The 16,791-nt window shown below is 33.3% G+C and overlaps 1 protein-coding gene across 1 annotated transcript in view; it reads left to right on the top strand.

The window, feature by feature from the left end:
* Positions 1–16,556, top strand: part of MON2 (MON2 regulator of endosome-to-Golgi trafficking) — a 102,502-nt gene extending 85,946 nt beyond the window's left edge. Inside the window, exons 29-33 of the mRNA XM_019654742.1 lie at positions 2,322–2,382; positions 3,533–3,656; positions 6,603–6,810; positions 9,020–9,102; positions 14,982–16,556. Coding sequence (XP_019510287.1) covers positions 2,322–2,382; positions 3,533–3,656; positions 6,603–6,810; positions 9,020–9,102; positions 14,982–15,145 — 640 coding nt within the window. The 3' untranslated portion in view covers positions 15,146–16,556. The remainder of the gene's footprint in view (positions 1–2,321; positions 2,383–3,532; positions 3,657–6,602; positions 6,811–9,019; positions 9,103–14,981) is intronic.
* The last annotated feature ends 235 nt before the right edge of the window (positions 16,557–16,791 follow it).

Genomic DNA, 16,791 nt, shown 5'->3' on the forward strand with positions numbered 1-16,791 from the left:
ATGGGGAGTGACTACTAATGGATACAGGTCTTTTGGAGGGTGATGAAAATATTCTAGAATTAGAAGAGACAGCCATTGCACAACTTTGTGAATATATTAAAAAGCACTGAATTATACACTTTAAAAGGATGAATTTATGGTATATGAATTATATCTCAAAAAAAATTTTTAATGTACTATACAGAGAGAATAAAAAAATACAAATAATAGCAGTTTGAAGGCTATTTTATTTTAAATAAAAATTAATGAAAATAATTTTTTTAAAAAACACTACTGTAAACTTACAGAACATAAGGATTTTTTTTTTTAAAGATTTTTATTGGGGAATTGGAACAGCGCTGGGGAATTGGGAGAAGGGGAACAGACAAGTTGCTGTCGTTTTGTTCTTCAGTTTAGTTGTGGAAGACGTTGCTTCCCTGGCCCAAGTTGGCACCATCATTACGCTCTTCCCAGGCGAGGCAGATCAGTCTCCAGCTTCTGGATGGCCGCTCACACTGGCTGCTGGCTATACACGGTAGCCCATGGCAACCCACTGCATCAGGGGCTGCAGCCTACGCCATCGCCAGCCACTCAAAGCAGCCCAGCTCCAGGTCGAGCTGGTGTTCAGCATCTTAGCTGTAGAGAGCAGTGTCACTGGCCCTCATACGAGGGATCTGAACTGGGGCCCTCTGGCGTCCCAAGCCAGTTCTTAACCATCGCGCCACTTGGCCGGCCCAGAACATAAGGATCTTATATGGCCCATTTGTACTTACAATATTGACTATCTCCCCTTATAATTTTTAGGTAAATTCTGTTCATTTGTACTTACAATATTGACTATCTCCCTTTATAATTTTTAGGTAAATTCTGTTAATCGTTAGCCTGTTTTAAAGCTCAATCAATATTTTTGATGTGCTCAAAGTATCTAGTAAGGATACTAACTATAAATTAAAATAACCATTAGTTTGGTTTCTGAGATCAATTACCAAACTTGTGTATAGTCGAATAATTTCCTAAATTTATTGATCATTAGGATTAGGAAGAGTGAACATTTAAGTTTTTAGCTTTGTATTCTACTTTCTTCCCTCATGATAAGATATTTAAAAAATATAGTTTAGTGTTTCTGATATATGATCCCATAATATTAATATTATTACAGTATGTTTCTAAAAAGCTTTTTTTATTGGTAGTCAGCCAGTTGGCATTTGTGCTCGTGTATTTTAATACCTATAATAGATAAACCAAATAATACCAAACAGAGCAATAATAGGCCTAAATACAAAACTACATACTATACTTCTAAACCTAAACGTAATTTAGAACATAAAAGAATTTAGGCTCAAATATCAGATAAATCTAGGTTCAAATTGTGGCCTTGTCATTTATTTGCAGTGTGTTCTTGATCATATTACTAGCCATTCTGAGCTTCGGTTTCCTCTTCTATCAATGGTAATAATATTCCATGTAGTTACTGTGGGAACATAGGAAATAATACAAATAAAGCTCTTAGTACAGTGGGGGCTCTCTAATTTTAGCTGTCGTTGTTATTGTAATAATCATTACTATCCTATGCTCAGCTGTTTTGAAGTAGTTAATATTTCAATGTTTCATAAGTTTAATACCATTTTACTGCTGTTTTATTGAGAGCCACAGGGTCTAGAATTTACCTCAGAAATATTGATTTCTTCTGATGTTACTGGAACAATTTTCTGCTTTAGAAAGTCTGAATCGGTTCTCTTTTTTTCAGATATTCTCTGTATTTTATTGTAAAGATCTTTAATATATTAAAGATCAGTTTTTAATGGACAGTCTCTGAGTGTATAATTCAGCAAATTGAGCAAGGCCCTCTTTAAATCATTGGTAATATCAGGGGTGCCAAAAAAATGCATACACATGACTTGTATTCATCTTTTGTTACCGGTATATATTATTACAATTTTAATACAGATTTTCCTTTCTTAAAATGTTTATACATTTTTTGGCACCTTCCATATATGTAAATTCAGGTATCATCTCAGTGGTAATTTTTCCTATAGCTGCAGATGGTAATTACTTTTCTTGGTTTTTGCATTTATGGTACTGAAAGAAGATTAGTTTTACAGATTTTATTTAGTTCAGGATTTGGCCAAGTATTTTTGTAGCTGTAATTTTGTGTTTGTTATTAGCTTAGTGATTTATACAATGACTTCAATTAAAAATACTGTTCTTTTAAATAAATAGTGATGTCATAACCTGGGGAGAAAATATGATTTTTTTTTTGTCATTTGAATACTGTTTATTTTCTATTTGTATTTCCAGGGACTATTTTACCTTTAAAAATCAAGTGTTTATTTATTTTTTAGCATACCTCCAGATAACCTCTCTATTCAAGAATTTCAAAGAAATGAAAGTATTGATGTCGAGGTAAGGAAGCGATTTAAAATATTTTCCTGTGACCATTTATGTAAATCACATAGTAGAAATGTTGAAACTATAAAATTGGTAAGAGTGAAGTAAAGTAATAGGTTAAGCTTGAACCTAAAAGCATTAAAACTCATGAAGTTTAAAGGTTAATTTTAAAGCACTAACCTTTTAAAAATGACTTCCTTGTATTTTTTAGCTTTGTGCTGTGTGTCTGTTTTCTAGATACTTAGTTGTGCCATTTAATAATTTTAAACAGCAGTTGATTCAGCAAAATAAATCCATTAGTCAGCGAGTATGTATTTGAGAGCTCACTCTATAGATTGACAAATCAGATGTTTATAGTTCAAATTAATCAATGAGTTGCAAATATTTTTCCATTTTTAACCAGCTATAGAAACAGCCTCTGGAATTCTTGAAGCAAATAATGGGTGTTTTTTAAAGAAAATTTTTGTTGATTATAAATGAAGTTTAAAGTAGTTTTTGGTTATGGATTTTTTTATTGGGGAAATCATTGTTTTTCATATTTTTCCTTTAAGTGGAATAGGGGAACTTTTAAGTAAATCAAATCAATTACTTTATAGTGTACATAAAAAGTATAGGCATCATCATATAAGTACAAAACATTGTTTTTTATCCCAATAGTATATTAAAACTCTCCTAAACTTTTTTTTTCAAACTTTTTTTCTTCAAAAGGCAAAATAATATATTACATGTTAAAAATAAGCTATTAAACAAAAATTAGTATAACTTTGCTTTCTCTTATGGCTCATTTTTATGGTTTTAAAAGGTGATTTAAATCTTATTCTTAATCCTGTTTTAGATATTTGATTCTAACATGGATAAATTTCACATGCTGACTTTTTCTCTAGAGCACTGTTTACACATGCCATGTTGAAGATCAACATTTGCTAAAATTGTTTCAGAGTAAACAGTTTATACTATTGACTATGTTGTGATAAAGTTATTTACTAAGGCAGATGGGGGAAACAGACTATGTTAACACTAAAATATCTGTGTACTTCTATTAAGGAAGATTCTTTAAGTGATTTTTTTAAACAAATAAAATTTAAATTTTACTTTAGAAATTATCATTTGAGTCAGTCTTTTTCAAGAAAAAAAAATGCATTTGAATTTGCCTCTTTCGTTTTAGGTAGTTCAGCTTATCAGCACTGAGATATTACCTTATGCCAATTTTATTCCTAAGGAATTTGTTGGTCAGATAATGACCATGCTTAATAAGGGCTCAATACATTCTCAGTCATCTTCATTTACAGGTATGTTATTTCAATGATTTTTTAAAACTTGTAGTAAGTATTGAAGTACTTTTGAAGAAGCTGACTGTAGAAATGTTTACTTCTGTGACTGTGGTAAATGTAAACAGGAGAATGGTTAGGTACTTTTTAAGAATGTGATTTAGACCATTAAGCTTTATGAGGGGAAAATGTGGTAAATATTTTGTGGATTATGTGTAATAAAGTAAATTGCATAACACTTAAGGAATCCGCTTAAGACTTTGCAGGCGGACACAAGTTACCAGTTTTGGATTATTGGGAGGTAATAAGTGTGTATTCTGTCACTTAGCAGTTGGTTAACTTCTCTAAATCTGAGATTTGTCATCTGTAAAATAAAGATATTAATACCAACCTCTCAGTACTACAGATTGCACAGTTATTCCATTTTAAAAAAAAATGCCTTGGGGCGGCTGGTTAGTTTAGTTGGTTAGATCACAGTGCTCATAATACCAGAGGTTGCCGGTTCGATTCCCACATGGGCCATTGAGTTGCGCCCTCCACAACTAGATTGAAACAACTACTTGACTTGGAGCTAATGGGTCCTGGAAAAACATACTGTTTCTCCGCCACCACAAAAAAAAAAAAAAAAAATTAAAAAGATGCTTTGACACTAGTTAAGGGAACTTACATTTAGCGAATACCTACTCTGCGTAAGGTATTAAGGAAGGAACAGAATATTAATCTCATTCCTCACAACATTTCTGTGAGGATAGGTTACACCATGTTACAAAATGAAAATGGGTTTAGAAAGCTTGATAAAAATTGCCCACAATCTTAAGGTTGGAGGCAAAAGTTCATTCTTAAAACGAAGTACATGCTTCCTTTGATTATATCATGCTACCTTACTGGAAGATGATATATAAGTTAGTTTTTTTGCTATTATTTCTCTTTTTCTAAACCTGTGCTCAAGTGTTAAATGTAATTGTGGCATCATAATGTGATTTTTCTGTGAAATTAAAAATTTGTGAATTTGTGCCATGAATATCCTTAATCCCCAGAGTTCACCAGAGCCATGACTTCTATTAAGCTGTGCTGAACATTTTAAAGAGCATATATATGCACAGTTTGACCATTAGATGTCTCTCATACTGCTTACTTCACAAACATTTTCTCCTAGCCCAATTTCTAAAACTGATCTTGTAAAGTGCAGATTTCACAAACATGAGAACCTCAGAGAAAAAAATTTTGTCTGCTTATTTTAATAATATAATCAACTTTTTGTTAAGTACCTTAAAACTTTAAATTTTTATAAAATATGTATTAAGAACAATGTTTATAATTACTAGATGTAAATATTCCCTGCTAAACAAGACCAGTCTATAAACACTGAGGTTTTACTGATCTTGTTTTGTCCCCTGCTCTTAAGTATGATCTGGCAGCCAGGTTCAGAGACATTTGAGAAAATCTCCCAACGTGAAAGAAAAAGACTAAAACAAATGAAAAGGGGTAAAAGAAACCGGTAGGAAAGAGATAACGCACAGTCATAGGAAACATTTTTAAAAAGAAAAGTACAATCAATATAATTAGGATGCCCAAAGAGATCAAAGATTTTACATCCATGAAACAAGAAAAATGCTATTAAAAGGGAACAGTCAGAACATGAAAGAGTTCATAGAAACTAAAAAAGTAATAGCTGAAGTAATAGCTGAAGTATTAGAAGAAAATTAAGGAAATAACCCAGAAAGTGGAGCAAGGACCAAAAAGATGGACATATGAGAAGAAATATGAGAAGAAAGAAGTAAAATGAATCAAAGGGTCTAACATCTGACAGTAGATCTTCTAGAAAGAGAAAAGAGAGAAAAGCTAGGAGAGAAAATTCTCAAAGGAACAATGTGAAGAAATAAATTCCCAGATTAAAAATGGTCACTCGGGACCCAGAACAGTGAAAGAAAAAGGACCCACACTAAAGCATGTCATCAAGAAATATAAAAAAATAGGGATAAAGAGAAGATCCTAAACGATTTCAGAAAGAAAAGAAAAAACTTTCACCCAAAAGAGTTGTATCAAATTGACATTGGAATTCTCAGTAGCAACATTGGAAGCTAGAAGACATTGAGGCAGTGGTTTCAAAGTTATAAATGGAAAGGATTTTTAACATGGAGTTTCATACCTAGGCCTACTATTGGCTAAGTATGAGTGTAGAACAGTGATTCTCAAATGTCAGTGAGCATTATAATGAACTGGAGGTCAAGCCATTGCTGGGCGATGTCCCCAGAGTTTCTGATTCAGTAGGTCTGCGGTGGGCCATGACAGCCTGCATTTCTAACAGGTTCTCTTGTGATGCTGATGCTGCTACATAGGAGCCACACTTTGAGTACCACAGTAAAATAATGACATTTTTAGAAATGTAAGGTCTCAAAAATTGTATATCTCATTCACTCTCAGCTACTACAGAATATGCTCCATGAAAACAAAGAAGTAAACCAAGTAAGGGGAAGGCATGAGATCTGGGAAGTATGACATAACACAAGAGAGAATAAAAACAATTCACAGGGTGATCACAAAGACTAGGTACAGGATATAGCTGGCGGACAGCATACCTGGAGAGCAACTAATCCAGACTGGAGCAGAGGTCCGGCTCCAGGAAGGATGTTGCCAAGACAACAGAAAGAAAGAATGAGATCATTCCAAGTTTGATCAGGTAGAAAACTGTTGAGAGGTATTCTCTAGTGCTGCTGAAGGGTATAAAAAGACCAAGACAAGAAAAACGTTGAGTAGAAGTGATGGCAGTGGACAGTCTTGCCTTGTTTTTGATCTTGCAGCCAAAGCTCAAGGCGAAAATTATTTATATCTATGCATGCCATTCATTATAAGTTTTTCATAAATACCCTTTATCAGTTGAACAATTTCCTTCTATTCTTAGTGTGCTAAGAGTTATTAAAATGTATTAATTTAACCTTTCATTAACCATCAAAACTTACTTTACAGAAGCAGAGATTGATATTCGTTTGAGAGAAGAATTTTCTAAAATGTGTTTTGAAACATTGCTCCAGTTTTCCTTCAGTAATAAAGTCACAACACCTCAAGAAGGCTACATCTCACGAATGGCACTCTCAGTGCTTTTAAAGAGGTCTCAAGATGTACTACATCGCTATATAGAGGATGAAAGATTGAGTGGTAAATGCCCTCTTCCAAGGTATTTATTTTATTTTACGGATGAAGGAAATACAATATAATAGTTATTAATAATAAAAAAACTTTGAAAAACAAGCTTTGTCATAAGTGATCTGAACTTAACCCAAGGCTGTTTATAATTTGCAATGTAAATATTCATAAATTTTGCTTCCGATGTAGTAATGTTTTTGTTACGGGGTGCTTCTTCAGATTCCTCATGGAGGCTACGTAATATATGATACATGTACCAAATTGCCTTTTTGAATTTGAAAAACAAAATTGAACTCTAAAATATAATCTTCTCTCAAGGATTTTTGGATAAGGACTTAATGGATCTGTGTGAGCACATGACTGTGGATCTCTCTAGAGAGAAAATAATAGGTAAATTATACTCGAGGAACTTCATAGTTTGTTTTACAGTCATTTCTAGGGTTCTTTATAGGTCAGCTAGCCATATCTTAGACCTTCTTTTATCTCATTTGCTTTTTTAAGCGCCTGTACCTAAACTGATTTGCTTCTCATTTAGCCAAACTATAACAGTGCAAAGGGCTCTGGGCCTTTTTGCTAAGGCTAATCAAAGTTGGGGTATAGATCAGAATTTATCAAAAAATGCCATCATAAATTAGAGTTATGTTGTCTATTTTTAATGTGGCAGTTATAGAACTTAAGGCAAAGCAAATGAAGCAAATAGGAAATAATATTGGAAGACAAAATCATCACAGTCAGGAGAGGAAAATCACTGTGGGTCCCATCTCATAAGGTGGTATTGGATAGGTAAATCACTAGCCCTAAATCTTCGTGCACATTCTTATTTACTTATAGTAAATTTCTGGAGTTGGAATTGACCTGTCAAAGATACAGAGCTTTTAAAAGCTTTTGCTATGTATTACAAATTGCCTACCAGAGATTTCTACCAATTTACTTTCTCCCAGGAGTATATGAATATCCTTTTCTTCCATTTTTATCATTTTAAAATTATTTGCCAGTTTATAATTTTATTATCTTTTTCCAATATGATGAATGAAAAATAGTGATATAGTAGTTTGCTGGGGTTTTTGGTTTTGGTTTTGGTTTTTTTCATTATCAACCCTTATTAACCATAGTATTTCTACTTTTAGGATTCACTATATTTAGAAGTTCTAGGACATAAACATTATACTTACCCATATTCAGATTTATATACAACATTCCAAAGACAGTTGTTAGTAATTCTATTATAGTCATAATTGAAAATTGATTTATCAAAATTGATCTCTGAAGTATAGTTGGAAAAGCAGTAATAAAGTTGCCTTGCTTGGAAAATTTTATTACATTATAACATATTATTTGATTTCAGAAAGTAACTTTTCCTTCATTTTTTATGTTTATTGCTTTTAAATTGAGTCTTTTTTATAGTTATGCTATGAAGTGTTATATTGTATCAGCCTAGTTTGATGCAGTCATCATTACATTATTTTCTAAAAAGCATTGCAATACAGTTAAATATTTCTATGTTTACAAAGGTTGGCTTGAAAGAGTACCCTGTCATAGTGTTAGGAAAATCTTATCTGTAGAATAACACAGATTCATACCAGGAATGGGGGGGTGGGTACTACAATACACAAGAGCTTTATTTGTGTAGGAGGAAAAAAGGGACTCAAGCTACTCTTACTGATCTTTTATTACTCCAAGTTCATTCTTCATTGCTAATGTTTCCAAATAGTGCCACCTTTGGACTGATTTTGAGCATTGTTATTTGTTGTATTAGAATGTTAAATAAGTACTATTGTAATTTTAAATGTACTTTTAACATGATAAAATATGTGCCAAGAGGTAATAGTAGTCTTTATTTCCATTTAAGCTTTGGCAAATCCTTTTTAGTTCTAATTAGTTAAAAATAAAAATAAAAATAAACCTTTCACAGAGAAGTTTTAAAAGCATATATTAGAAGATATTTCAATTTTAAGTAGTTATATGAAATATCTTACAAATTAATTTAGATTTGCATGAGTAGATTGCCTTTCCCTTCTCTTTTAAATTGATAACTTATGGTAAGAATAACTATATATCTTATTTTGTACATTGAAGTGTATGTTAGTAAAACTGTTTTTCTTTTATAAGTATGTAAAATTAACATTAACTTTGCATTGTATTCAGTTTTTTCAAAGTATGTCTATTTGTAGAAACCCAGTAAAAAAGGCACATTCCATATCTTAAATCTTGATGGAAATAATTTCCCATCTCTTTTTTAGGCAACAAGTAACAGAAATCATATTTGTTTTAAAAGCAGTCAGTACTCTCATTGATTCACTTAAGAAAACTCAGCCTGAGAATGGTAAGTGCTTAGAAACTCAGTTATTCTAAACTCATAACATTTATGTTTTTTTTGAGATGTACTTTTGTATGATTATTAAGTTAACTGAATTTTAGGAACATAACAGCTATTAGACTTTCTTTTCTCCAGTTCTTATGACAGCAAAGCATCAAGTCCATTAAGATGTCAATTAAGTAAAAATAATTTGTAATGTTTTATCTTCTTTATGTTAAACAATAGTTTAGCTGACGTTTTTTAAACAAAATTGGTTTGAATTCAGGGCGTTGCATGGAAAATTCATTTTTCATATATTTTTAATGTAGAACATCACCGACTTTTTTGGGTGGGAGGAGGCTTCCATCCTGCATTTGTACTGATTTACTGTGTAGATATAAACTGTGTAAATAACGTTGAATCATTTTTATAGCCCCTTCTCTTTTGTTTCCCCTTTCTGTTACTCATTCCTATCCCATCCATTCTTTACATTATTGCCAGAAATGACTTTTCCAAAAGTACATTTGATCATTCGTTTTCCCATCCTTGTAAAACAAAACAAAAACCTCTTTTTATTTACCATTAACTACAAAGTGTGCAGAGGCCTGTCCGACGCCATTCTATTTCTGCTTGATTTCCCACTAGACTTCATGTACCCCACTTTCACACCAAGCTAAAATCCTCAGTCTACCCAAGTATTCCTGACCCTTCGCTTGTTTCATTCTTCTGCCTCCACCCACCTCCTTCAAATACCACTCCACTTTTGAACCTATTTTAATGCTTCAAGGTGAGTTCCCTTTTCATTGAACTCCTAGCTCTTTCATGTGTACCTTTGTCTTACAGCACTCTATTTGTATTACAGTAATGCATGTCCATGACTCACTCCCCTGAAACTGTAAACTTCTTGAGAGGCTTTTTGGACCATGTTTTGTTGTATTTTGAATCCTATACGTCATTGCTCCTCAAAGTGTGGTTTGTTGGACCAGCCATTGATCTTAAGAGTTTGTTACTGGCCTAGGACAAGATAAAGAGCTGGCACCAGAATATAAGTCACTTGTGTCACTAAATACACTGGTTCAGCTGATATTTTTTATACAAGACTTTGTTAAAGAAGGAAGTGTATTGATTTACATTCTGGCACAGGCACCTTAGCAGACTGGTACTTTCAACAGCATTGCTTTTAATACCAAAGGAAAAAGGAGTTCCTGATAAGTGAGTCACAGGATATTTGTTCCTGTCAATTATTGTATGATTAAATACATATTTTTCTGTTTTCAAAATCCACTCATTGGTACTTTGGCCTTGAAAGGGTTATTATATGAAATCTTATGGGCGACACACTTATATTTAGTCAACCCAAAGGAAGGGGTGAAATTTCTAAGAAAAATCGTGGAGCAATGTCCTAAATCCATCCCATCAAATTCAAATTTGTGTTCTCTTAAAAAAACGTTCTGGTTGGTTTTTCAGAAAGGGAAACCATGCATTGACTCTCTAGAGACCAGTAAAATCTTTATTAGATCGCAGGATAGAATTTGATACTTAAAAAGTATATTATACTTAAGACATAAACCTGATTTTCTATTTCCCATGTTACTGCTATAGATATATTAAATATAACCAGTATATTTAAATGCATAGTACTTGCATTATGTGGTATGATCTTTAGACAGCTGTCAAGAATTTAACCAGAACTTGTATAAAGGAAGAAAAGGGAAGGAAAACTCAGTAACTTTTTTTTTTTTTTTTTACAAAGCAGTTGGGCCATGGATAGGACAGTGTAGTAATTAATGTTAAAAATTGTTTGAGAGTTTGAATTATGCCTCTAGGTAAATTAAATGTAGCCATAAACGATGATGATGATAACATATTAGGAAGGTATGACAAGCTTCATTAAGAAACAGAAAAAAAGAAGATAACTCAGAGAAAGCTAGGCCTTTCTAGCAGAAATACTTGGACTGCTCATTGCCAGTCCAAAATTAATTCAGGAGGATGGCTACAAGGCTTGGAACCAATGTACATCCAACATCTGTTTAGCACATTTGTTACTTGTTTTAGGGTTTCCTAGTGGGAGAGGAGGCGTTTGTTAGACTTATTTTTAGTTTGGGGGAATTTTGTTTTTATCATTTTACTTGATCTTTATTTAAAAATTTGAATAGGTAACAAACATACACATGGTTCAAAAATTCAAAAATATAAAAAGATATACAGGGAAAAGTTTTAGGATGATCTTTCCTATATTCTATATCTGCCCAGTTCTTACCTCATAATAGGCAACCACTTTTATTAGTTTGTGAATCCTTCCATAAGTTTATTATGTAAATATAAAATATATACTCCAGTATGCCCCATTTTTAACACAAATGAATATGAATATGCTCCATATTATACCTACTGTTCTCAGCACTTTTTTTCCCACTTCATGGAGAATCTTCCATAGCCATACAATAGTTTTTAATCTACTTTATTTTTATTTTTTTTTTATAGGTAAGTCCAAAGTGCCCACCAAGATCTATGGTGAGGTTTTAAAAACTATTTTAAGAAACTTGAGCAGCTTCCCCTGAGTTTAAGATGTTACCTTAAATAATGTATTTTTGTATTTGCCTGTAATAAACAAATAATTAGTTTGGTTAGTTCACTTTATATCTAGGCAATCTAGTTGGTTTCAATCTATGCAGTCGTTTTTTGTTTTTTCCAATTTTTTTTATTGTGCTAAAATACACATAATAAAATTTACCGTCTTAACAATTTTTAAGTGTATTGTTCAGTGGTATTAAATACATTCATAATGTTGTGCAACCATCACCACCATCTCCATAACTCTTTCATCTTATAACTGAAACTCTGTACTCATTGAATAACTCTCTATTCCCCACTCCTCCTAACCTCTGCCAGCCACCAGCCTACTTTCTGTCTCTGATTTTGACTGCTCTAAGTACCTCATATAAGTGGAATCATACAATATTTGTCTTTTTGTGACTGGCCTATTTCACTTAGTGTGATGTCATCAAGGTTCATCCATATGGTAGTATATTGCACAATTTCCTTCCTTTTTGAGGCTGAGTAATATCCCTGTGTGTGTATGTGTGTGTGTGTGACATTTTCTTTATCCATTCATCCATTGGTGGATACCTGGGTTGCTTCCATGTTTTAGCTATTGTGAATTATGCTCCTATGAACATGTGTGTACAGATACCTCTTCGAGACCCTGCTTTCAGTTCCTTTTGGGTATATACCCAGAAGAGGAATTGCTAGATCATATGATAATTCTATTTCTTATTTTTTTGAGGAACCACTATACTGTTTTCCACAGTGGCTATATAGTTTTATATTTCTACCAACAGTGAAGAAGTTTTCCAATTTTTCCACATTCTCATCAACACTTATTTTGTTTTTTTAATAGTAGCCATTCTAATGAGGTGGTATCTCATTGTAGTTTTTATTTGTATTTCCCTGATGATTAGTGATGTTGAACATGCTTTATTGGCCATTTATATATCTCCTTTGGAGAAATGTCTGTCAAATCCTTTGCCCATTTTTGAATCAAGTTATTTGATTTTTTTGTTGTTGAAACCTCTTTGCACCTTTGTGATCAGAAACAGCGATCACAAACAGATCCCTGATAATGCACCCTGACCTCCCACAAGCTGTGTGCAAGCTGCTCCAGGAACACATACACAGCTGCCTAGCACATGGCTTAGGGGTCAGGGATGGGTAGCTGCTACTGTGCTAAGAGGTGAAATTGACCAAAATTAACTACAATATATTGTCCAAGTCTTCCCCTTGAAGTTGCAAGCCTTAGGTACACTCCTGAGTTCCATCCATAATAGTGGCATCAAACAGATGCTGCCAGTGCAGTTGTTTTCTTGGTGGGTAGACAGATTCCTGGTATTTCCTACTCCGTCATTTTCCCAGAATCCTCTCTTTACAATCTTTTGTTAATTATTAGTAGAAAGTTTCATAGAAGAAAGCTGGAGCAGACTGTTTAAAACTTCTCAGACCAGTGGTTTTTAAACCTTTGTTTGTTTTTTGTTAAGCAGCAAAATTCTTTTTACAAATAAAATCTGATACGGATTCCCAACATATGAAACAGATAAAAGCAGAACAGCTCTGGCCTGATAGTCCCTCCCTCATCACTACCCATATTCCTCTTTTCTTCTTCCCACCCTCACTCAAGAAGTCCCTGTTTGGGTGTAGAAGGGATTAAATGAATACTTCAGCATTTCCCAGGATATGTACTAAGGAATGAATATTGATGATGAGTGATGTCAGTAGATATTGAATGGAAAAAAATTCCATGAATAATTGTTGGAAACCCTGGATTAGATAAAGTTAAACCTATTCTTTTACTACAAGCCTTTAATAAACTCATGTAAATTATGAATCCCCAAAGGGAAGATAATATATATATAACATTTGCCAAACTTACTTGACTATGAGTTTTTTTTAAGAACACTAGTTTGAGAAACTCATTCTTTTATTCTACAGCAGGAGTTGAGATAAAAAGAAAATAAATGACTTGATCAGGGACACCCAACACTACCTTATTTCAGAAAGGTTTTTTGGCACTCAGTAAATTGTAGTAAAAAATAGAATCAGAGCTCCTTTAGCATAGTGTATACATGCAATACTGCCTCCCAGATTTGAGAGTTGTTCCACGAAGTGTCATATACATAGACTGTGTAAGAAAAATCTGTTAGCAGGTTATATTGCTTATTACACTCTCCACAGTATGCACAGTGCTTACAGGAAAATAGAAATGCAATCTGTGATCTCAGACTAGAAGGAAATTACAAACTGATTGAGATATAACACTTTTGCCCATTCACTAAATAGTATTCAGTTATACTAGTATGATGGTGGTAATGAAGGTAGACATGCCCCTCCCCACTACAGCTTAAATCTAGTGATATACATTAAAGATTATCTAATAGTACAAGAGAAGAGTGGGTCTATGTGTGGTTATTTGAAATTAAAATCAATATCAAGGACATTACTGGGAAAATCATTTAAATTATTTATATTTTTAGCATACAACTGAATAAAACATTGAATTGCTTTCTAATTGTTCTTGAAATGTACACTGCATTCTCTGGCAAGTATACTGAAAATATTTGAATTATTAAATGTTTAAAAATGTTAAACATTTGAGGGCCGGCCAAGTGGCACGATGGATAGGAACTGGCTTGGGACGCCAGAGGGCCCTGGTTCGGATCCCACATATGTGGGCCAGTGACACTGCCCTCTACAGCTAAGATGCTGAACAACAGCTCAACCTGGAGCTGGGCTGCTGTGAGTCACCGGCGATGGCGTAGGCTGCAGCCCCTGCTGCAGTGGGTTGCCGTGGGCTGCTGTGTGTAGCCAGCAGCCAGCGTGAGCGACCGTCCAGAAGCCTGTGACTGGTCTGCCTCGCCCAGGAAGAGCGCAATGATGATGCCAACTTGGGCCAGTGAAGCAACGTCCTCCACAACTAGACTGAAGAACAAAACAACAGCAACTTGTCTGTTCCCCTTCCCCCAATTCCCCAGCACTGTTCCCATCCCCCCAATTCCCCAATAAAAATCTTTTAAAAAAAATGTTAAACATTTGAAATGTTACATGTTTGAAAGGTTTGAATTATTCTACGTTACTTGAGTTAGCTTCCAAGTCCATCACAAATTGATTTAAAATGTACTTTATAAAATTTGTTGGTATTGATTACTCTGCACACTGACCATATATTTTTCTCTCATACATTACGAAATACTGCAGGAAATCTTTCAAAGATTAAAAAACAAAAGTACATGCTTGTGGAATCTTCATATTTTGGAATTTTTTTCTTTGCATTGTATTTAAAGGATTGTGTTTATGCTAATTTCTGCTATATAAATCCATCCTTTTTTGACGTTTTATACTTTTTTGCATTACAGTTGATGGAAATACCTGGGCACAAGTAATTGCCTTATACCCAACTTTAGTGGAATGCATCACCTGCTCATCTTCAGAAGTCTGCTCTGCACTAAAAGAAGCACTAGCTCCTTTTAAGGATTTCATGCATCCACCAGCATCCAAAGTTCAAAATGGAGACTCTTGACCAGCTACAACAAACTTAAAGAAGAATTCTATCTAAAGAACGTTTGCTTCCCAGTGAGTCTTCTGTGACAAGGACATTTCTTACTACAAATAATTCTTGGCAGCTGTTGTCGGCCTCCTTTAAGTTGTACTTACCTGAGTTCAGTAAATCATATTACAAGCTTACACGTCCACAAAGTCTCCTGAAGGAGTAGCAGTGCAAGCTTTGAATAAGTTAAACTGATGGGAGACATGATTAATACCACAACATACCTGCTACCAGATCTTCAATTGGTGATTTAAAAGTGAACTTATGTACAGTTTGTGGTGTATGTGTTAATGATGTACTTTTTAAAAAGAAAGAAAAGATATTTCATTCAGATTTATTAGGCTGGTGTTTTTGTGACCTTTTTCAAGTACAAAAGTGTACCAAAATTTTATGCAAGATGGTACTGTAACATTCCATGTTATCTATAACCAGCCTTTGTAAACAAAGGGAACTGATATACTTGTGTGTATAATAAATGGTACAGTTCTGTATAAAATAGTTGCATTTATTATTTAAATTTTTAAAATACTGATAATGTTAAATGCTTGATGCTGTATTTATTATTAATACAAAATGATTTGCTTACATTTTTACTTAAAATTTGCTTTCTTAAGCGGCAGATATGCTCACCACATGACCATGCAGTTAGCTTAATGCTTATTTTAAATGTAGTTACTAGTGACTATCAAACATCTGACCAGAAAGGTCATGTGAACACAGCAGCAAATAGTTTATGATTTGCTGATTTTGCAACTTTGAAGTATAGGTTATTAACTTAATACATTGAGATATACTGTAGCACTTTGATTCCATCATACCTCATCTCTTTAAATATCTTTCCCAGCTTTCACGTAAGTCTGCTTTTTATATTGCTGTCTGGATTTTAAAGACTTTCATATTTTATATTTCTACTGATTTTTTTCCCCACTGACTAACATTTATCACTCTCTTTCAATTATGACCCAGCCAAGATGATTTCAGATTTCCTAAAAATTTTACTTGTAAGGTTTTGTTCGTTTCAGTGCTTCATTTTGTAATGTCTTCTCAAGAAGAAAAATAACTATGCTAACCCACAAATAGAACATGTGTGTATTGTAAAATAACAAGAAGTGTATTTTTGGAGCTAGTGAAGCATTTAGAAGTACAGTAAACTTTCTGTCATGGAGTAAAATATGAATTTTGTTTCATTTTCCTATCCTAGTGAAGAAGAAAAGTGCTTCTGATTACATTAACTTCACTGTTCCTTAAAAAACTAACTGCCCTAGCTTATTGTATTTTTTATTTTATGGATTATGCTATTATATTTTTCTTCTGAGTTAAGTTTTCATAATCATTTATGTGAAGACTCAAGGATGTTTAAAACAATGACTATTCATAAAAAAATCATAATGGTCTTGTATTTTTTTAGTGTGCTGGAAGGCCTTTGATTTTCATAGAATTTATAAATTTCAACCTCAAGAATAATTATAAAATTATGAGAAGACATTAAAATTGAGAAATGAATGAGATAAAATTTTGAGGCCATCGTAACTGTGTAATTATATAATTTGCACAATTATCTGTAAACATGTGGTAAGATCTCTTGAGGGGATATTTACATGAAATAATGAATTTCTATT

This window comes from Hipposideros armiger, unplaced genomic scaffold (assembly GCF_001890085.2).
Source record: "Hipposideros armiger isolate ML-2016 unplaced genomic scaffold, ASM189008v1 scaffold_229, whole genome shotgun sequence".
Lineage (NCBI taxonomy): Eukaryota > Metazoa > Chordata > Mammalia > Chiroptera > Hipposideridae > Hipposideros > Hipposideros armiger.